Source organism: Narcine bancroftii, chromosome 9 (assembly GCF_036971445.1).
Source record: "Narcine bancroftii isolate sNarBan1 chromosome 9, sNarBan1.hap1, whole genome shotgun sequence".
In the NCBI taxonomy this organism is placed as follows: Eukaryota; Metazoa; Chordata; class Chondrichthyes; order Torpediniformes; family Narcinidae; genus Narcine; species Narcine bancroftii.
This window is the reverse complement of record NC_091477.1, coordinates 7,394,279-7,417,075: the sequence shown is the minus strand read 5'-3', so window position 1 is coordinate 7,417,075 and position 22,797 is coordinate 7,394,279. Positions and strand designations below refer to the sequence as shown.

The 22,797-nt window shown below is 43.3% G+C and overlaps 1 protein-coding gene across 6 annotated transcripts in view; it reads left to right on the top strand.

Moving 5' to 3' along the window:
- The window catches only part of LOC138743161 (protocadherin-1-like), a 431,442-nt gene that overhangs the window by 42,572 nt on the left and 366,073 nt on the right, over positions 1–22,797 (top strand). For 3 of the 6 annotated variants that reach the window (XR_011344676.1, XR_011344677.1, XM_069898071.1), the window contains one exon: positions 1,176–6,326. The exons of the other annotated variants lie outside the window; for them this stretch is intronic. Coding sequence is in view for 1 of the 3 variants with exons in the window: in XM_069898071.1 (XP_069754172.1) it covers positions 1,176–1,211 (36 nt within the window). In the remaining 2 variants the exon portion in view is untranslated. Of the gene's footprint in view, positions 1–1,175; positions 6,327–22,797 lie in introns of those variants that run through there. 6 annotated transcript variants of the gene reach the window in all.

Sequence of the window (22,797 nt, the reverse complement as noted above, 5' to 3'; positions counted from 1 at the left end):
TTGCAGCCTCTTTTACCACCCCACCCCCATTGTGTCTCGGGCTGCAGCCTCTTTCTTCACCCCACCCCCTTTGTGTCTGGAGTGGTAATCTTCAATTCCAGGAATAATCCTGGAAGGTCAAAAATCCAAGTCAAGGGGGACATGCAGATGCTGGATGTCCTTTTCAGGAATGAGGCTCAAAACTTTGTTTACCCTTGACTTCCTATGGATGCTGCTTGACCTGCAGGGTTTCTCCCATGCTTTTGAAGATTTATTATGTTATCTGATTCACCTCAGAGGTGTACAGTTTCTGATTTGGGACAAGTGACAGATGAGATGTGGAAACCCAGTTTCTTCATTCTAGTAGTGACACAAAAATAAAACGTGTCCTCATCTGATCAAGATCAATTTAAACTTTTGATCTGAGACAGAGATGATTATTTTTCTGAGTGCTTAACTGCCCTTAAGCCAGATATTTATTGCCATGGATGCAGGATCTGAAATCTGGAGCAATGTAGCTGGGAGAAAAGGAATGGTCAATATTTCTGGCCAGCCCCTTTAACAAAGACTGAGAGTGTAGAGTTCAGACAAGGGGGACTGGGGGATTGGTGAATGAAGGCGGTGTGAAGGATAGTTGATTGGCAGGTGCCAGACAAAGGGAGGGGGGCCTCAGGCGCTACCACTGTAAAATGAGGAATCAGGGAGCACAGCCCTAGCGGTGGGGAGGTGCTGTCGGGTCATCTTATAAGCTGAATCTATGCCGAGCATTTTTATTTGAGTTGAATTTAAGGTCTCATTTTTGTATTTGGCCTATAAGACGACCCCAGATTTGTGAGGGTTTCAAGGGTCGCCTTACATATTGAAATATTAGGGTCGTTATAATCCATGATAGCAGGCAAAGGCCACACATTGCAGCTTCTCTATGTTCATCCAGGAGGGGGTAGGAAAGGATTAGAAGGATATGGACCAACTCAGGTGATGGGAAGGGCCCAGAATGCCAACTGGGCTAGTATGGATAAGTTGAGCGGAAGGGCCTGTTCCATGCTTGTGTGACTCTATAACTTGGTTTAAAATTTTTGACCAAAAATCCGAGGCCAGTTTTAAGCTCGGGACTTGGGCGTGAGGGGCAGTAACTGCCACTACTGGTGATGAACTTATTCCCTTCCGTATCAAAAACCAGTCGTTTTGCCCCACAGGAGGTAAGGAGATTCCTGACAACCAGTGAAGTCTGAGTGAAGGAAACGGAATGTAACTAAAGGAGCAGGAGCGGCACGTTGGGGGCCATCAAGGGAGCGGCAGGCACGCAGAGGCGAAGAGAAAGATGGACACCCGCTCAAAGGTGCTGACGGAACGAACTGAGGGGGCCCCCTTCTCCTTCTCCTCCTTCACGGTGCGGGAAGCTTTTGAGAGACTTGGCGATTCTGCCAGAGGCTGAGATTCTAACTGCTGCTGTGTAACAATGAGTGACATTCACAGAGCTGCATCTCAATGGATGGTCTTGGAACAGACCACCAATTTGGGCTTATCTCTGCTGGTCTTTGTGCTTGCAATGAGCTGCCTTCTTCTGCCACTGACCCTCTCCTCACCACCAGTACTCCTGCCTCCACAATCCAGCTTCACCTTGATTGCTCCTGTGGCTACAGCTCTCACCTTCTCTGCACTCTCTGGGTAACCGATAAGCCTATTGGATGTATGGGGAATTCTCTTGTATTTATGGACTCTCTTTTTGTCTTCACAAGTCCAAGGATTCTCTCCACATTTTGACACTTTTAAAGATCTCTCTCAGTTTACCCTTTGTCATATATATTTGTTTTAAACTTGATTTGTACGGGTCTTGTCTACTTCAGCTTCATCTGCCCAATAAACACCAAGTTTATGACTGCGGTCTTTACAAGACCAGATTTACTTTGCTCCCACATGTCCTTTGCTATTTGGCCCACGTTTGAAGTTTCATTTTACTCAGAAAGCATTCCCTCCCCCTGCTTAAATCTCACTCAAGTGCAGCTCCTCGATTTCACTACCAGTCAATGTTTAGGTCCAGAGCACTGAAATTTGCTGGGATATTCTCTAAGGCTTTTCACGCCTCTTTCTGAAAAGACTGGGTTTTTGTTTGGGGAGGTGGGTGTGGTGGGTGGAAAACAGTAATTTTGTCATCTTCATTTTTCCCTCCCTAACATTAGTTTAATGAAATTTAGTTCCATTTTGCAAACCACCCTGAAGGCAACCAAATCCCCAGACGCTTCAGAAAGGCACCATCAAATATTCACTCCACGCAACTTAAGAGGGTTTTCTGGGCAGGCAACCAAATGCATGGTTGGCGAGGTAGGTTTGAGGAGAGCCTTAGAGGTGGAGGGCTTTACAGAGGGAATTGCAACAGTTGCCAATAGTGGACAATTCTATTCGGATAATTGAAGGAGCCTAGATAATTCCATTCATGGGAGTGGAGAGGTCAAGGAATGAATTTGTGAGAAAGAGGAAAAAAATCAGTTAAAAGAAGGCATAGCTTAACAGAAACCCAGAAATTTATGAATGGACATCAATCTGACCAGGTTTGAGGCTCAGAGACTGGCTGGAACTACGCTGCAGTTTTCCATACAGGAGGCTGAGGGATTCAGCAGTGGATGTTGAGGAGATGCAGGCAGAGGCTTACTTGGGGGTCAGAAGTGACAGGATGTGAAGTATCTGGGCCACTTCAGGAGAAGTGATAGTTTAGGATTATCTTGTGCAGTAATTCAAACGAGCCTGCAGCTGATGTGGACATTTTACCCCTCCATAAATCTTCATCCGCGAAGCCAAGCCAAAAAAAAAAGAATTCAAAGATGCTGAAAATCTGTAAAAAAAAAACTCAGAAGATTTTGCAAACACTCAGCAGGCCAGGCAGCATCTGAGAAGGAAGAGGCAGAGGTAAGGTCTCAGGTCATATGCATTGTTTGGTTGGTTAAGTTACCAGCCTAGGAACCAGAGTTGTGGATCATTGGGCTAAGGTTTTAAATCTCACCATGACAGCTGGAGAATTTTAATTCACACGATAGAATTTAGAAATAAGGCAAGAAAGCTGGACTCAGTCAGTCTGAAACTTTTGGATTGTTGTACCCGGTATCTTTGAAGGAAATCAGCCACACATTCCTTGTCCGCCCTTAAATGCAGTCCAGACACGTCTAGGTGGTTGATCTTTAACTGTCTCCCGAGCTCGATGACAATTAGGGATTGGCAGAATTTCTCATGCCTTGTGAAGGAGTAAATTTAAATAAAAAGATTGGGAATGCAGGGTTGTGGTTTCATTCAAATCAGATCCTTGCTTTAGTTGGCATAGGGGCTGATTTGCCTGTGAAGCAGGAAAGCAAGTGCAGTAGGAGTTAGGATGTCATGTTACAGTTGAGCAAATCATGTACTTGGTCAGGCTGCACTTGGGTTAATATAAGCAGTTCTGTTGTTCACCATACTAAGGATGATGAGATAAAGGTTGAGAATGGAGCAAACTAGCAGATTAAGTAGAGGAGGCAGGTACATGAGCTTCCTTTAAGAAAGGCAAGGATGGGAGGGGATTAGAGAGCTATGGGGTGAGGTACTAAAGCACGTGGACACTTTGTTTGGCACGGACATGCTTGTGAACCGGTTTCCATGCCGTAAGACTAAAACATGCACAGAAGTGTTAAGGGTTGAGTGACAAGGACAAGATGTGATTGTTTACCTGGGAGCATAGGGGGCCATAGAGAAAGACCATACAGAAGATTATAAAATCACGAGAGCCATAGATGAGGTAAATTGTCACAACTGAGGGCATCTAAAACTGGGGGCTTGTGGGGGAAATATGGTTACGGTGAGAGAGGAAAGATTTAAAGTGGATCTGAGGCTTGCTGGGTATATAGAATTAACTGTTAGAGGACATGATATAAATGGATACAACCACGATGTGTAAAGAACATGTACACAATACATTAATTTAAAAAAAATTAATGATTCAGCACAGTAACGGGGCTTCCTGCCTTTGACCCATGCCACCCTATTAACCTACCAACCGTGTATGCTTTTTGAGAGGGAGATGGAATTGGAGCACCTGGAGGAAACCTACTCAGGTCACGGGGAGAACATACAAACTCCTTACAGACAGCACTGGATTGGAACTCAGGTTGCTGGCAGTGTAGTAGCGTTTCATGAATGGCTACGCTAGCAGTTGAGATAAAAAAAGATCAAAAGGATGAGAACCAAATGCAGGCAAATGGGATTAGTGTAGAAAAGTCATCCTGGTCAGTATGGATGAGTTGGGCCAAAGGTCCTGTATCCATGCTATATAACCCCTTATCTGAGACACCACACCAAGATAAATCTTGGCTCCTTACGTTTGAGGGATGCTCACAGGAATTAGGATTCCTTGTACATATCAGCCATGGATTGGCACCCATTTTGGTGGGGCATTCCTTCTCGAAGTTACTCCTGGCTGGCTCATCGTCTGAAATGTCCTGTAGAGGGAGGGAGAGGAAGCCATCACTGACTCCTTTCCACCTATTGATCCGCTGAGCAGCGCAGAGGTACAGCCATGTTTAACTTTCCTTGCCATCCACACGGAACCGATGAAATTAAAGCCATTCCTTTATATTCCAGTATTCTGGATCATGACCAATTCTCTACTTCCAGCACATAAAGCTTTGGATATTTAATCAGTGACTGAGTGGTAAAGTTGGACACTTTGATGCATCTAATTTTTTTTTAAATGCTCTTGATAAAAACCTGCAGCTTTCTTAATAATGCCTTGTGTGACTGGGTGTCAAATTTCATCTGGTAATGATCCTATGAAATGGTTTTCTATCTTTCGAGGAATGATACAAATACAAGTTGTTATTAATGGTGACAGTTCCTGGATCAGAGGTGTTTACCGCAGATGGGGAGTGTGGGGGAAGATGAAGAACAAAAAGAATGTTGTGAGATGTTATCTTTTGAATCCTCCATCAAATAAAAAGTGTCAGATGAAGCTATGTCACTTGCTTTGGGTTAGTTTATTCTAAAATGCAATTTAAGATTTATGAATGCTCAATCGATTATAGCTGGGTAGTCTAGTTATGGTCAGATAGAGGAGGTGATGGACGACACCGATAATAACAGATGATTCAACAGGAAAGAGAATGCCAATATGTCGTACTCAATAGATATTGTGCTAATAATGCAATTAATATGTCAAACAGTATATGAAATGAAAGCCGTTGTTATCCTATGTGTCCTGGGAAAAGTGCTCCACAGGCCACAGACAGGTACATGTTATTGCACTGGCGCTTGGGTGTGCTGGCTGAATTGGAAACGGCCTGCTGCATCTGCTAAATGGCTATACCTCAAGAGTACTTTGCTGACTGTAGTGTGCATTGGGAGTTGCTGAAGGGGATGTGAAAGGCGCTTTGTCAATGCAAATCCATCTGGAATTTTCAGTCTCTCAGGCTGAAATTTACTTTCCACCACATCTGGCTCCCTGCGACCTTTCTGACTTTCGAATGCGCTTATCCCTCTCGTAGCCAGATTCCTGTTCTCCAGGCTTCCCATTGGTTCAATGCTTCTTATCCAAGCCCCAGGCATTTCAGCCCTTGCATAATAAATTTTGCTGCTGACCTCATTAATCTGTCTGCTGGAAGCTTTCAAATGTGTTAAGGTAAACTAGTAATAGTCTTTACGTCAGCCATGATCTTGCTGAAAGGGATTGAATGGCCTCACTGTGCTTCTTTTCCTTATAACATTGTGTCAAGGGATTGACATCCATGTGTAATGTCTTTACATCTTTTGATATTCTCACAGAAGGGACATTGTTTCTTCTACGAATAGCATGAAACATGAGGAAATGGTGACATTCACCACACTGGGCGATGTTCCTGAAAAACACCACAACATGATTAAGATCCAGTCTCCTACCAATGGACATTTGAACATCTCTCATCATAGTCCACCAACTAAAAAGCCATTTTTTTACCCAACTTTTTCGACTAACAACATCCTTGGGTTCATTCCCTTTGCAATAGTCACTTCATTTATCAGGTAAGGCAGGTACATTTGTAGGGGAATCATAGGAAGAGATGCACAACTTGAAGAAATCTCTTCAATTCCTGAAGTTTCTGGGACACTCTTGACTTGCCCTAATAGCTTTTGTGAGTGAGGATCAGTTAAGGAGTTTGCTGATTAAACCAAGCAAAAGTCAGGGGACACATTTTTCATAGCATCAGGGTGTGGAAAGAATTGGAGTTCAGATCCAACACAACCACGTGCAATTTTATTGTTTTGGCCAGTGACTTAATTCTATTTTTTCTTTCTTGGTCTATTTTATGATCATCATTGATTGCAATCAACAAATAAAGCCATTGGTGCCATTACACTGTCTGAACTCTTCATTTTTCAATCCATCCTTGGAACTAAAGGAAAGAGTGCAGAGAAGATTTACTACCATGTTGCCAAGACTTCAGGAAATGAGTTAGAGGGTAAGGTTAAACAAGTTGGGAGTTTATTCCCTGTCGCATAGAAGAATGAGGGGAGATTTGATGAGGCATTTCAAATTATAAGGCTGTAGATAAATACAAGTAGACCTTTTCCACTGAGGTTAGGTGAGATGGAAACTGGAGGACATGGGTTAAAGATGAAAGGAGAAAAGTTTAGGGGGAACATTAGGGGGAACTTCTTCACCCAGAGAGTGGTGGGAGTGTGGAACGAGTAACCAGCTGAAGTGGTGAATGAGGGCTCAATTTTCATATTTCAGAAAAATTTAGACCGGAACAGGGGTGAGAAGGGTATAGAGGGCTATGGACTGGGTGCAGGTGTGTGGGAGCAGGCCAAATAATAGTTTGGCACAAACTAGAAGGGCCAAAGGGCCTGTTTTCTCTGCTGCATTGTTCTATGGAATGGAGGGGCCAACACAGCAGCTTCTGAGTGTGGTCTTTTATATATTATTGTCATGTGTACTGAGAAGGAATAGGAAAGAGTTGCCACATGACATATTTGGTGGTTCAACAGCTAGAAAGAATTTAAGTAAACAGGAGGAGATTTAGAAAGGATTTTTTTATCAATATGAAAAATCAAAATGAAATTTTCAAATCAATATGACAACATAAAATTCATCAATGATAAAAAGAAAACAAGAAAAAAGATGAACAAGCCCTAACCCTCCCCCCTTCCATCCATCCAGGGGTAAAAGTAAGAGATAAATAATCAATAGAATTGAAGAGAGAAAAGAAAAAGAGATGAAAAAAGAAAATAATAAAAAGAAAATGGTTTCATTGGATTCATCAATCTCCTGCCAAGGGGATATGGATGCAGGGGATTGAGGGTAGGGGAGGGAGGCATTGTTAAGAATCTACACCTACATGTTGAAGATATGGACTCTAACTTTTAGAAAAACAATGTATTTTTTCCTGTTAAAAGATTTTTTTTTCTCCAGGGGAATGTATTTCTGCTTTTTCAAAAGAGTCATATCTAGATGGGAATCAGATTTCCAGGTAACTGCTATACATTTCCTGGTCACTGCCAATGCGATCTTTACAATTTTAAATTAGTGCTTCGACAGCCTAATTTCAGGCCTTACATCTGCTGTATTTCCCAATATAAACATTTCCAGTATCTGTATAAATCGAATCTTAGTGATTTGTTCTGATTTCCCAAATCTTCCCAGAAAGGCCTTACCTTGGAATATGACCAGTTTGAATGCAAAAAGGTTCCTGCTTTTTTGCCACATCTTAAACATTGATCTGATATTTCTGATTCTAATTTGTGTAATTTTTGCGGCATAAGATGTAGTTGGGCAAGAAATTACATTGCACCTATCTATACCTTTTGTTAATAGTATTGGTCATGCTGTCCCGAAATAAGTCAGACCAGCTTTATCTAGATTTATGTAACCCTTGTTTCGGGGTACCCATTTGAAGTAGGAAATATGCTTTTGAATACATTTCTTTGTAGTCCCCTTTTGAACCTTACCTCTGCACTATGATAAGGTCATCATAGGGCCCAATTTATCTTTAAATGAGATCTTAATTGAAAATAGCAGAAGAAAGTATTATTAGTTACACCATATTTGGTTTTTAATTGATCAAATGACATTAATTGTCCCTGCTCACAACAATCCTCGATACGTTTTGATCCCTTTTTGGGACGAGTTGTCTAGGATTTTATCGTCCATTGTTAATCCTATGATAACTTATCAAAAGAAACTTTGTGGCTTACCCTTTCAGAGGAATTTCCTAATGCTTTTGCTTAAGCCTTGAAAAAACTTCTGAGGTAATGGAATCGGTAATGTCTGGAAGAGGTATTGGGCTCTTGGTGACACATTCATTTTTATGCAATTGACCCTGCCAACAAGAGTTATTGGGAAAGTCATTTATTTACCAAGGTCTTCCTCAATTCTCTTAAGCAAAGGAATACAGTTCAACTTATATAAATTCTGTAAGTTACTATCTATCTTTATCCCTAAAGATTTTATACTATTTAGTGACCATTTAAATTGTGAATTTCTCTGAATTTGATTATAATTCCCTCCTGTAAGTGGCATAATTTTGCTTTCATCCCAATTGACTTTATAGCCCAAAACTATCCCATAATTCTCCATTTAGATTGCAGATTTTGTAATGTGGTAATGTCAGAAATATCAGTACTTCAACAGCAAATAATTTAATCTCATGTTCTTCCTGATTGATCCTGAATCCTTTTATGTCTGGATCTCCTCAGATAGATTCTGCTAATGGCTCAGTAGTAAGGATAAAGAGAGCTGGAGATAATGGACAGCCCTGTGTACTGGATCTGGATAATGGGAGAGTGATGAAATTTGCCCGTTAGTGATCACTTTGTCTTTAGGCTCAGAATATAGAGCTTTAATTCAATTTATACATGTTTGCCCTATCCAAAATTCTTCCAGCACCTCAAATAGAAAATCCCATTCCAGTCTGTCGAAGGCTTTTTCCACATCAAAGGCTTCAGTGACATTCAAATCATCTCTTGCTTGTACCAGATGAATTACACTGAGCAATCTGCTTACATTATCTGCAGATCATCTCTTTTGCACAAAGGCAGTTTGGTCTGCATTAGTTAATTTTGGCAAATACTTTGGCTTTGGCAATAATCTTATAGTCCGAATTCAGTAATGTGGGTTTATAAGATGACGATTTCAATACATCTAACCTACCTGTTAAATTGCCAACCCCGCAATTTAAGGGGGATCCCGCCCCTGTGATGACATGGTGAGTGACACATCACACAGCCGCAGGGAATCACCTGTTTGCTGTCTTCTTTCTGTTTGAAGTTCCAGAGTAACTGGGTGAGCCATTTCCCCGTTCAAATATGCAGAGGAGGACACCCAAGTAAGTTTTACTGGGTTCCCTGACCACCTCCGAGGTAGGTCTGGGACTGGGGTAGATTTTGATTGGGCTTGCCCAGTTTGGCCCTTTCAAATGTACTTGGGTTTTCAACCAGTAAATGGTTAGGTTAACCCATTTTACGAGGCAATTTGAATTGACTGAGGGAGAAGTACTAGGTGAACACCAGTAGAATATTCTCCTGCTGTATTCAAGAGAGTGCTTTGTGATCCTTTATGTCCACTGAACAGAATATGCTTGATCATTAAACAGGAGTGACTGGAGGAACAAGTTAGGAAGAAGATTAACAATCTCTCAACCAGAAGATGGAATCTTTGATAAGAAAGCACTCCATTATCATTGCTCATGATTTCTTTGCTGCTATTTATCGAGTGGGATTTGAACCTACAGCATTCTGAACTTTGCCCTCAATGCAGCTAATCTTCAATGCAGCTACTCTTCAATGCAGCTACTCTTCAATGTACACTGCTAGCTTCAGAGAGGAGGTATAGGAGCCTGCAGACAAGCACAGCTTCTTCCCCTCTGCCATCAGATTTCTGAATGGACAGCAAACCACGGACACGACCTCACTTCCTCTTCTTTTGCACCAACGTATATTTTAAGTGTAATTTATGCACTGTCGAGCTGCCACAAAGCAACCAATTTCATGACATGGTCATGACCACACCAGAAATTGACACCTTCATATTGAGCAATGGAGATGGGGAAGTTGGAATCAATAACGTTAGTCCTGTTCACATTCACTAACCGGTAAATTGGCGGTTCAATGAAACGATTGAAAATTGTGTATTTAACATTCACACTGGTTCTCTGCACACTTTCACACTCATCAGTCGGGATGCCAGAGCATAGGGGTGCCTATCCTGCAGCGGTGACATCCTGCACATCCCCTGACCCTTTCACATTGGCCTAACCTGTATGCCAATTCAAAACGAGTCGGTAACCTCCCTAGGTGGTTTATCCCTGGGGGTGATCTGACGCCTGCGTGCGGATTCATGAGTGTTCACTCTGGCGTGTTAAACCTTAGATTGGTGGTTAACTACCGGGTTAAAGGGCCAGAAGGCCCTTTCCAAACTGCCGTGAAAAATGGGGTTAGCGCCCCAGTCAGACCCGGTCAATCCCGTCGGAATCCAACTGGGCCCCTGACCTACCTCAGAGGTAGTCAGGGAACCCAGTTAAACGTATCTAGGTTGCATCTATAGGCGATTTGAACAGGAAAATGGACGACCCACTTATTCCGGTGACGTCAGTGTTTGCGTGCGCACATCACTGGGCAGCTGGCATCTGAACATCCGTCAGTACTTCCAGTGAGTGCATGACGAATCATTGCAGGGGGTGGGAATCCCCTTAAATTGCTGGGTTGGTGATTTATTGGGTAGATCCCCCTGCAATTTAAAAGGAGCTTCCAGCACCTTTGTCCCAGTCATCACTCGGGGTCCCAGGAGGGCCACCCAGGTGCTGCAGTTTAAAAGAGGCTACTGTGTGAATGGGACTATTGTCTCTGCTCTGGATAGTTACAATAGCACAGAGTGAGGCTCATTGTGCTGGATTTCCTGTGGCATGTTCTCAAGGCACTGGTGTGGCCATCCTCAAGAGGGAATTCATCACAAGGATGTTTCCACTAAATGTGTTTTGAGGACAAAATATGATTATTTGAACTGCAATAACCATGGTCATAAACAGGGGCGACACATCATATCCCTCGGGCACCCACAAACCTTGAGTAAGGGCTCAGGCCCAAAACGTTAGTGATGCAGTATATCTTTACCTCCCATGGATGCTGTGATACCAGCTGAGTTCCTCCAGCAGTTCTGTTTTTACTAAAATCACAGCGTCTGGCAAACTTTCATGGTCCACTCCAGCCTTAAATCTAACGACAAGAACATTGACTTTTCTAATTCTGGGTGATATTTTGCCCCTAATAAGATTCCACTGACCCCATCTCTACTTACTCCTATATCACTTTTCTCTCTCTCCAAGGAAAAAGAGAGGAGCAGATTAGTGACATAGGGCTTTAATTGGCTGGTTTTTGTGTTTTTACATTTGGCTTTAGTTGGAAGACACTGGTGTTAAAAACATAAGATTGAAGGCTGATTGTTCCATAAGAGTGAATTTTATACCCTTTTATCTACCACTTGGTCTTTACTGTTAACTTGGCTTCTGCCTTAATTAGTTGCCTCTGTGACTGAAGGTATGGAAATTCTTTGTGGCACCACCTTATTGATTTGGTTTTCTGGCACTTTAGTTTGCTTTGTGGGCTGGAAGTGTGGGAGGGGGAGGGGGAGGGGGGGAGCAGGAGTTGGTCAGTGACTGGGTGCATTGTTCCGCAGGAGAGTGAAGGGAGGTCATGGAGTAATGAGCTGACAGGACACAATTTAATTAGCTGCAAATGTGTCTCTGCTAATCTGGTTGGTTGTGTTAAAATCCTTTGTCTGTGTTGTTCAATCCACAGAAAGTTATGGACACCTGGAATCTCTGGAATTTAGCAATGTCTGTCTGTGTCTCTCTCATCCACATCATCTGCTTGTTTCTAACACACACACACACACACACACACACACACACACCCACACACAGACCCACAGTGACAGACATGTATATATGCATACACATGTTCTTTTCTTTGGCTTGGCTTCACGGACGAAGATTTATGGAGGGGGTAAAAAGTCCACGTCAGCTGCAGGCTCGTTTGTGGCTGACCAGTCCGATGCGGGACAGGCAGACACGATTGCAGCGGTTGCAAGGGAAAATTGGTTGGTTGGGGTTGGGTGTTGGGTTTTTCCTCCTTTGCCTTTTGTCAGTGAGGTGGGCTCTGCGGTCTTCTTCAAAGGAGGCTGCTGCCCGCCAAACTGTGAGGCGCCAAGATGCACGGTTTGAGGCGTTATCAGCCCACTGGCGGTGGTCAATGTGGCAGGCACCAAGAGATTTCTTTAGGCAGTCCTTGTACCTTTTCTTTGGTGCACCTCTGTCACGGTGGCCAGTGGAGAGCTCGCCATATAATACGATCTTGGGAAGGCGATGGTCCTCCATTCTGGAGACGTGACCCATCCAGCGCAGCTGGATCTTCAGCAGCGTGGACTCGATGCTGTCGACCTCTGCCATCTCGAGTACCTCGACGTTAGGGGTGTGAGCGCTCCAATGGATGTTGAGGATGGAGCGGAGACAACGCTGGTGGAAGCGTTCTAGGAGCCGTAGGTGGTGCCGGTAGAGGACCCATGATTCGGAGCCGAACAGGAGTGTGGGTATGACAACGGCTCTGTATACGCTTATCTTTGTGAGGTTTTTCAGTTGGTTGTTTTTCCAGACTCTTTTGTGTAGTCTTCCAAAGGCGCTATTTGCCTTGGCGAGTCTGTTGTCTATCTCATTGTCGATCCTTGCATCTGATGAAATGGTGCAGCCGAGATAGGTAAACTGGTTGACCGTTTTGAGTTTTGTGTGCCCGATGGAGATGTGGGGGGGCTGGTAGTCATGGTGGGGAGCTGGCTGATGGAGGACATGTACACATGTACACACATACAAATAGACACGCACATATAGACATGTATACACACACACACACACACACACACACACACACACACACAATGAAAGAACACCCCTCCCTCTCATTGTCACAAAAGCTATGGATGCTGCATTCTTGGGGCAACAAGTTGGAACTCAGCAGGCTGGGCAGCATCAATGGGCAGAAATGGTCAGACAACGTTTCAGAAGACATTGATAAAGGATAATCCAATTCAGTGGATTCTGTCACTGATAGGTTATAGATCCTTCCAAAGATGGGGCAGGTTGTGCCTGGCAGGTCTTCTCTGCCAGTCACACTCTGTCACTCACTCCCTAATTTTAGCATTCCACGACCTGCCACACATCCTGTTCCCTCTCTCCTGGCCAAATGACTGACATTAAGTGTTGTGTATGTGTGATGCAAAAGTACCTCATACCTGGAATCAAACCCAGGAAGGAAAAGGTGGGAAAAAAGTAGCGTCTGTGTCAGTCTCCCGTTTTGCACATCGCCCAAGGTAGGGATGGAGGTAGGTAATGGGAACACCTTAATGGTAAGGGTAGGGTTATGGAAACATCGACTATGTTTTATGTTTTAAAGATGAAAGCCATTGCATTCATCTTCTGAATATTCTCAAGCTCGGCTTGTATAAAATTAGCAGTACTGCTGGAACCGCTGTTATGTTCGTACTTTCCTCTGGTGTGGACCTGCAGGGTGCGAGCAGCGGAGATACAGCGCTCCTGTGGGGTCCAACCGCCTAGTCAACTGCTGTCAGCTCCATACAGACTTTGAATGGCCCGTTAAAAGAGCTTACAGTAGCTTTATTTAAAATCCCACGACCACGGGGTCTGCGCCCAAGATGGCGGCGCCTCTGATCGGCAGCAGCTACAAGGGGTTGAAGACTCCAGGGGAGTGGAGGAGTAGCACAGTGCACCAGAAAACGGGCAAGGAAATCATCTTGGCGCATCTGTTTGTGGTACGTATGTATATGACAATAAACTCACACTGATATGAAAATTAGGTCAGAATTTATTGTCATGAACAACCATCGCAAAATTTGTTGTTCTGCGGCAGCAGAATTGTGCATTACAGACAGCAAAGTGTTATAAATTACAGTCCTGTAAATACAAGATTTAAAAAATAATTGGTGCACAAATGAAAAAAAAGGTTCAGAAATCTAAGAGGGGAAGAAGCTGCTTTTGTAATGTTGGGTGTGCATCTTCAAGCTCCTGTACCTCCTTCCTGATGGTAGCAGTGAAACGAAGGCATGGCCTGGGTGATGAGGATAGAGGCTGCTTTCTTGAGACACCACCTCTTATAGATGTCCTTAATGGAGTGAAGACTGATGTCCTTGATGGAGTGAAGACTGGAGTCCGTGATGGAGTGAAGACTGGAGTCCGTGATGGAGTAAAGACTGGTGTCCTTGATGAAATGAAGTCTGGTTTCTCTGATGGAGTGAAGACTGGTGTCCTTGATGGAGTGAAGACTGGTATCCGTGATGGAATAAAGACTGGTGTCCTTGATGGAGTGAAGTCTGGTGTCCGTGATGGAGTGGTGACTGTGATGGAGTGAAGACTGGTGTCCGTGATGGAGTGAAGACTGGTGTCCGTGATGGAGTGAAGACTGGTGTCCGTGATGGAGTGAAGACTGGTGTCCGTGATGGCGCTGGCTGAGTTCACAACCTTCTGGAGTAAATCTTGGAAGAGTAACTAACATCCACTCAGAATTGGCCTTGAAGGTTGAGGGTTCAGCCAAGTTATAGCTTCAATAATCCACTTCTTCTGCTTTGCTTCTGGAAATCTGTTTATTATTGCTGTTATGGCGGTTGAGATGAAAATGAACAGTTGGTGTACTTTTCCTTAATTATTTCTGACATTTTGCTTCCTGCTATGCTTTGTCCCTGCAGAGATGAATATACAAACCACGATCAGTGTATGCATGAGGTGTAATGACCTCTGTGGGACTCGGTACAGAAATCTAAATAAATAATTAACTGGAGCAGCAATGGGGCTGATGGAGTCTAATTTTGTTTTGATCTTTCAGTGACACATTAGGAGAGTCATTTGAGGGGGTGTACACTAAATTGGAAGGAGTCGCTCTTTGTAATTCCACCCACATCAACGATGAATTAGTTGCTGTAAGAGCTGCAAAACATTGCTTTTCGTCAAAATCCTGGCATTATTCCCCACCTCTGCAGCAGGAGGCGGTGTCATCAAACCCCCCCCCCCCCCCCCCCCCCTGCACTGTGCACTTTGAACTAGGCTGCTCTCCCATGCCACTGCTGGGGTCCACTGCACTGTTTTCAATAATCAAGATTATTTTATTGTCCTGAAGTGTATTATGTAAAATTTCCTTCACAGTAACACAGTCAAAGATTTGCTGTCAGCAGAAATTGCCCAGTGCCCCTTAAAGTCAGAGAGAGAGAGAGAGAGAGAGAGAAGCAAAAGAGAGGTTCCCCTCCCCCCCCCCCCAAGATTCACCGAGTGTCTGTGGATTCACCTCCAGCGCTCCCGCAGCCTCCGCAGCCTTCAATCCAAACCATCGGTGACCCGAGCTCCAGATCCAAACCTCAGGGCATGATCAAGAAGCCATCGGCACCCTCTCGCATCTTGATTCCAATCCTTGGTACCCCCCCCCAGCCAATCCCCAACAGTCTTCAGCCTGGTGAGAGACTGTTGGCAATGGTTGCCAGCAGCCCACAGCCTGTGTGGGTTCCTCGCCTCGCGGTGGACCCCACGGGCGAGGCATTGTCTCCACTCTCCTCTCTACGCAGGTCCGCATCAGTAGCAGTGCTGCCGTCTTGGGAGCTCCAGTAGTTGGGCCATTATATTTCAAGACATCCTGATCTATTACAGCTCACTTCCTAATGCTCACTGACATTCCTCCACAGTGTAATAACCTATAAACAGATTGACCCTTTGCTCCCATTATTTCTTTGCGATATTTTATCGGGGACACAAAAGGATGTGATTGGCTTCATAAGGAATTTTAAGACAATTTACTTTTATTTGGAGGCTTTTGTGAGCCATTACCTTTCACCTCCCCACCCCACACCAACTTACATCCAACGAAGTATTATTACATTTCATTAAGGAAGATTTGTCTTTATATAACACAAGACTTGGACCTTGGAATCTACTGCCGGAGTAATTCTTTTGAAGTGAAGTAATACTCTGATAAGGTGACATGCTTGGGACTTTTCAAGTTCAAGTTGATTGTCACCTTTACCAAGGTGCAGATAAAGTTTGTTTTGGCAGCAGTCTAGCTGGGCACTTTGTATACAGTACAGCAAGTAAGGTAAAGACAGAAGTTTGGTATTACAGGGAGAGGTACAGAGGAAAGGCAACAAACACAGTTTTGATATTGTGAGAGTCATCCAGGAGTCTGATAACATCAGGGAAGGTAATTTCCAGAAACTGGTGCAGCGCAGATCTCACACTTCTAAATCTTCTTTGTGATGTGAGTGGGGGAGCGGATGGCGAAGGGAGTCTGACCAAGGTGGGATGCTTTTCCAAGGCAGTGGGAAATGTAGATCGTGTCTATGGCAGAGAGGGGTGGACCGAGCCACCTTCACAACCCTCTGCAGTTTTTTGTAGTCTTGGGCGGAGCAGATTCCCGTCCCAGGCAATGATGCACCTGGATGGTGCCAGAAAACCAGGTTTGCTGGATTGGAGCACAGCGGATTGCAGATGCAGGAATGTAGTTGGGGTCCATTGTCCGAGGGTAGTGTCTGAGAACTTCCGTCTGGCCTCCGCAAGGTCGTGGTAAGTCTGCCCTTAGGTGATGGAGTTGTGTTTGGTCAGGTGTACCCCATTTTACGAAATTAGAGCATTCCTATGTAAACATTCAAATTCTTTTGTAAAATTGAATACAGGTTTCTTCGTAAAAGTTAATTTTCTTCAAGTGATTATTTGTTAAACAGGGTATACCTGTACTTTGGTTGTTGGTGGGGTCACAAGCAAGGCTTTTTTTAAACTTAGACTAAAGTTTCCAGCGAACCCGGGGAATTTAACCCTTTGGACTCCGGCCATTTTTAACCTTTCATAATTATACTGCACTCCACGGGTAAACTACAGTACGAAGACCAGTACGAACTAGCTTGTGGTTGGGTATAAAACCAGTCCAAGAAAATGGGGACACGGAGTATATGCGCTTGATGGTCGTTCCTGAAAATCAGGACACAGAATCCAAAGAGTTAAAGAAGGGCATGAAAAACAGAACCCAGTGAGCTAAAACGTGGTAATTTCAACATGTGTTTCTAGCCCACACTCCAGGCCCCAGCACCAGCTCCTTTTTTCTCGAACCCTTGCCTATCCAAACCCAACCTGCCACACACCTCCCCCACCAATGCACCATGTCTTTGTTGATGTGCGAATAGAACAATTGGACTCTGGATTCTTTGAGTTTTTTATGGAAATGCAGCAGTAATATTACACCGGTAGGTTCCACAAGCAGCAGGACGATGTCCTGTGAGGGTGTTTATGAACAATTCACATCACTTGATAGACAATGCCTCAGTTCAGCACTCCCTCAAAACTGAGGCATGGTCTTTTCTCCATGGATGGTAGGAAGCTAAAGGAGAACCTTATAAGGGCTTATCAATTCATGAGGCAAATAGATAAGATAAATAGAATTTTTTAACCCCCCCAGGGTAGAAGAATCTGAAACTAGGGCATAGATTTAAAGTGAGATGGAAAAGATTTAAAATGGATCTGAAGGGTTGTGGAACGAGCTGCCAGAGGAAGTGGTGAAGGCATGGACAACTGTAATGTTTAAAAAACATTTTGGCTGGTGCTTGGATAGGAAAGGTTTGGTGAGATATAGGTGAATGCAGGCAAAGAGGAATGGCTTGGTTGACATAGACAAGTTGGGCTGAAGAACCTGTTTGTGCGCTGTAGGTTTCCATAACTCCAGGACTGTACAACATGATAGTGCCTGAACTCTGTGGTCAAATACTGAACAGTGGTTTGTCTGCATCCTCGCAGTACTGTATATACTCATGTAAAAGTTGATTTCCAGGAAAAGCCGAACTCTATTTTTCGCAAAATTATAGCAATATCTTGTGTAAAAGTCAACCCTAGTCTGTTGCCTTGGCCCCAGCCGCCCACAGGCTGGAATTCCCAACGCCTTGAATGTCAACTCACGCCTTGGCCTTGGCCACCCGCCATCTCCCAACACTTGAATGCGGGCTCTCACCTCGGCCCCGGCCACCCGCCCATCGGAACTCCCAGCGCCTCTGACGAGCAGATGCTTACCGCAGTCCCCCGTGGAAGGACGAGTGTTTTGATGTGCAAACTCTGTATTTAATTCATTGTATTTTCATTCTTTTAGATATAATTTGGACGTCTGCTACTGACATGGTATGACATGGTCTAGTATGAATTTCAGCCCCTCAAAATTAGCGTCCATATAAGATTCGACATCATAAATGCATCTTTAAAAATGGTCTACCAAATTTGACAATAAGACGTGTATATATGGTCATTATTCCATCTGTATTAGTGTGCTATTTAACTCTGCTGAGCAATCAGCCCAGTCTTTTGGTGCTGCGGAAAGGATTGCACATTTCCACCAAGGCTAGTATTTATTATCCATCCCTAATCGCCCTTGCGAAGCGGGAGCTGAATTGCCTTTCAATGCGACTGCATCACTGGTCTCATCTGAAGAGAGTTTGGAGTTAGCCACATTGTTTGAAGGTAAGTACTGGGGAAGAACAACAGATTGCCTTCCCTTCAGCTTATTCAAGGACTAAATGTTTTTTTTTAACAGCAACTCAGTCTTTTCAAAGTCACGACTCCTGATTCTTGGTTTTTAGTCTGGATTTATTGAACTGAATTTAAATTTAGCTGCCATGCTGCGCTTCAAACAATTTGGCTGCAGTTTTTCTTTTATTCCACTGCAGCAGAGTTCATGATGCTGGAGACTTTTGGTTGGAAATTGCCAGCTGAACAGCTTGGGGTTGGCTTTAAAAGTGTAGTCTTAAGTCTTAAACAAAGATATACTTGCCTTTGTGTTGTACCTTTCCCTTTCAGTGAAGTATTTCTAAAGTACTGAAGTTCATTGTTGTTATGTGTGAAATGCAGCAGCCAATTTTCGTATGAGCAGATTAGATTATCTGCTTTGGAAGACATACAAAGCTCAGAGACAAGGACACTTTCTTTCTTGCAGTTATCAGACTCTTAAATGGACCTCAACTGTTTCACCTCTCCTTCTCTCTATATCCTGTACTTTACCTTACACTGACTTCCTGTAACACTACATCCTGCACACTTTGATTTCCTGTAATACCACAGCATGCATGGTTTGACTTCCTTAACACTATACATTATACCTGCATGCATTATTTTCCTGTAACACACCCTGCACAGTATGACTTCCTGTAACACTACATACTACACCCTGCACACTTTGACTCCCTGTAACACTACACCCTGCATGCATTATCTTCCTGTAACACTACTCCCTGCATGCTTTGACTTCCTGTCACACCACATCTTGCATGCATTCACTTCGTATAACACTACACCCTGGATGTTTATTTCATTATTGCATTCCCTACTGTTAAGAATGTGTAGACTTGCCTGGATAGCACATAAAATAAAAGTTTTTCACTGGTTTGAGGTACATGTTAGTTACAATGATCAACAATTCAATTTAATTTGTAATGCAAATGGAGGGGACAATATCCCTGTTACTCTTTGTAATAGAGATCTGCAACATTTTTCCAAGAAGAGAACATCCTTGGGTCCACAAAGAGCTCATATTTTTTTTTGTTGAGAGTCCTGAATTTGGACACAAAAATTGTACCTTCTGACTGAGATTAAGTGTACACAAAAATTGTCCAAGAATACTTTCTGTTTTGCTTCATCGTGTAGCTGCCTTATCTCTGCTCAAAATAAATTCAGAAGGACATAGAATGCATTGTATTGGAGTGAAGTCAGATTGGACAATAAAATACCAGGATTAGGAATGCTCAAAGTCTGAACTACAATCACAATTGTTCAAACTAAAAGCAAATAGACCAGGTTAACAACTCCTTAAATGCTTTGAAGCCAGTTTACACCAACTGTGGTATCAACGTTTCATGAGCCAAGTTTCATTGAAGAGAATTATAATTTAAAACTGGCAGCTACTTTCCATAACTTCACAACTGGAGACAGCCAAACAATACCATACTTCTCAATCTATAATGCTGTAATTGGTTGAGGAATTGTCCATCTAAGGAAGTATTACTCAATTAAGCTCCTCTTTTTTTTCTCTGATCCTCGCCAGGGTTGAAAAGTGAATCCATCTTATTTGATGCTGGTCCAAACTCCTGTTTGTTCATGACTCCTGCTTTTCTTAAAGCAATTGCCAATCACATCAATTTCAGCCCATTGCACGGACTGGCAGGCTGTCTGAACGCAATGAAGGATTGAAGCCATTCCCAGCTGTTGAAGCTTGCTGTGCAGATCAGAGTTTTGTTGTTCCATGGTCAAGTGGGTAGTAATAGAACCAGTCTTCTTGAATGGTTTATAACTTTATTCTGCCTCAGATCAGTTTTCTCTGGGTGGGGATTACATGCTCTGAAATCTCATTCATGGGAATGGTGATTACATGTAGTCAGCAAGAGTTGCTTTGATATGAGTCAGCCTTTACTGAGTAGCCTTATTCTGTTGATAGCAACCCAACTTACAGGCACATTTATATAGCACCATCTTTTAGCTTTAGATCACTTCAAAGGGCTTTATAGCAAATTAGATACTTGTCAAAATAGTCGAAGATAGAGCAATCTGGCACTCAATTTGCCCTCAAAAAGTGCACATAAAACTGCAGAGTGATAATGACTTGTAAAACAACAGCAGTCAGTGGGTTAGCATGCACTGGCTTTAAGGAGTTTTTAACATTCTCCTCGCCCCTGTGTGGGTTTCCTCCAGGAACTTCGATTTCCTCCCATCTTTCAAAATGTACGGGGATTGTTGGTTAATTACAGCATTTGAGTGGCATGTATGGCCTGTTAACATGCTGTAGGTCTGAATTTAAAAGAAAAAGATTGTTGCAAAAAGCTTCAAGCTCATGTCCATTGACGACATCGATGTGAGACGCTGCTTCAAGAATGCAGCCAACATTGTAGTGGACTTCCATCACCCTGGTTACAGCCTCTTATTGCTGCTACTGTCAGGCAGAAAGTACAGAAGCCTGAAGTTTGCCCCCTCTAGGTTTAAGAACAGTTCTTTTTCTGGCTCTTCAACTTGCCCAAACTACCCTAACCGTAAACTATGCCAGGACCACCAAAAGATGGTGAAGTACCATGAAGACTGAAGTGGGCAAGGCTACCGGCCACCATTATGTCAACCTTCTATAGGACCTCTATGGTCTATGTGGTATGGTTGCTGCAAAGAAATGATTGGAGGTCAATCCAAAGAATGGCAGAAAGGATCACTGGAGTCTCTCTCCCACTCCCCCTATCCCAATCAACCAGGATCGTTGTCCGAAGAAGGCGCGCAAGATCATTGCGGACCCATCCATCCTGCACGCAACATCTTTCAGTTCCTCCTGGGGAAGAGGTACAGGAGTATCAGAGCCAGCACCACCAGGCTGAGGAAGAGCTTCTTCCCGCCGGCAGTGAGAATGGTGAACGACCAAAGGAACTGCTCACACTGACCATCCCAGACTCTCATTTGTACAAAGCAAGTTATTTATTTATTTTTAGAGATAAAATACTTGTCCTGCATGTGTATTGTTTGTCTGTCTGTAGGTGTGTTATGTCTGGTTGTGTGTCTGCGTGTTTTGCCAGAGAACACTGTTGCATTGGATTATACTTGTAGATATGACAATAGACTTGACTTGAAACTTCTTGATAAAAACATCTTTTATTTTGCACTAACTGAGTATTTATTTATATATGCTTTTATATCTATTTAATTTTCTATTTCATACTATATTATGTTCATTTATTCTATTGCCATTTTGTGCATACTTATCTGGCTGCTGCAACGAGGCATTTTGGTGTGTCTGTTCATCACATTTAAATGACAATAAGTTCAGCATCATCCATCACAAAGTCTCAGCAGACCATGCAGTATTCGTGCAAGGATAGACATGGGTAACAGAATTGAACCGTCAACTTTGTTTCTCTTTCCACAGACACTACTTAACCTTCTGAGTGTTTCCCACATTGTCTGTTTATATTTTAGTTTGCAGCATTTACAGTATTTCTTGTAATTTTCAATCTCTTCCAGTGCAATGATTCGGGGATAAACATTGGCCATGACAAATTACTTGTTCACTCCAGAAGAAGTGCTAACCCCAACTTTAACTTGGAGCGAGCGGACGCTTGATCAATATCAGCCATAGTTTGGGCTATTCAGAGGGCATTGACTGATAGAACAGTAGACGTTCAGCACTGCACTGGACTTGAGTTTGCAGCCTCCTGACTTGGCAGAGTTACATAATAAGCCACAGGAGGCACTTCCAAAAGCTTTATATGAAAGGCAACTCTATATAGTCTTGAATACCGGGTGGCACGGTTAGAGTAGCTGTTTGTGCAACAGTGCGAGTGAGCAGGGTTCAAACCTGGCACCATCTGTCAGAAGGTTGTACGTTCTCCCTTGGGATGTGTGGATTTCATCTGCATGCTCGGGTTTCCTCTCATCCTTCAAAAATGTATGGGCGCTCTAGGTAAATTGGTGTATTTGGGGGTTCACGTGCTCATTGGCTGGAAGGGCCTGCTATCATGCAGAATGTGTACATTTAAATTCACCTAGTTTATGCTGAGAGAACAAATTAAGATTTCATTTCAAGATTTCTTTAATGTCAAGAACTAATGCACAAAATGTAATTTTACACAAATTTCCTCAACCTTTCCGTGCTGTAAAGGGACACAAAGAGGCACCACTGGCATAGCCTGGCACCCCCACCAGTATGAAGATGCAAAGGAATGTCCCTTTGGAGACAAACAATGACTCCGAGCTCCAAGATCTGATTACAATCAGAAAGCTTTCAGAG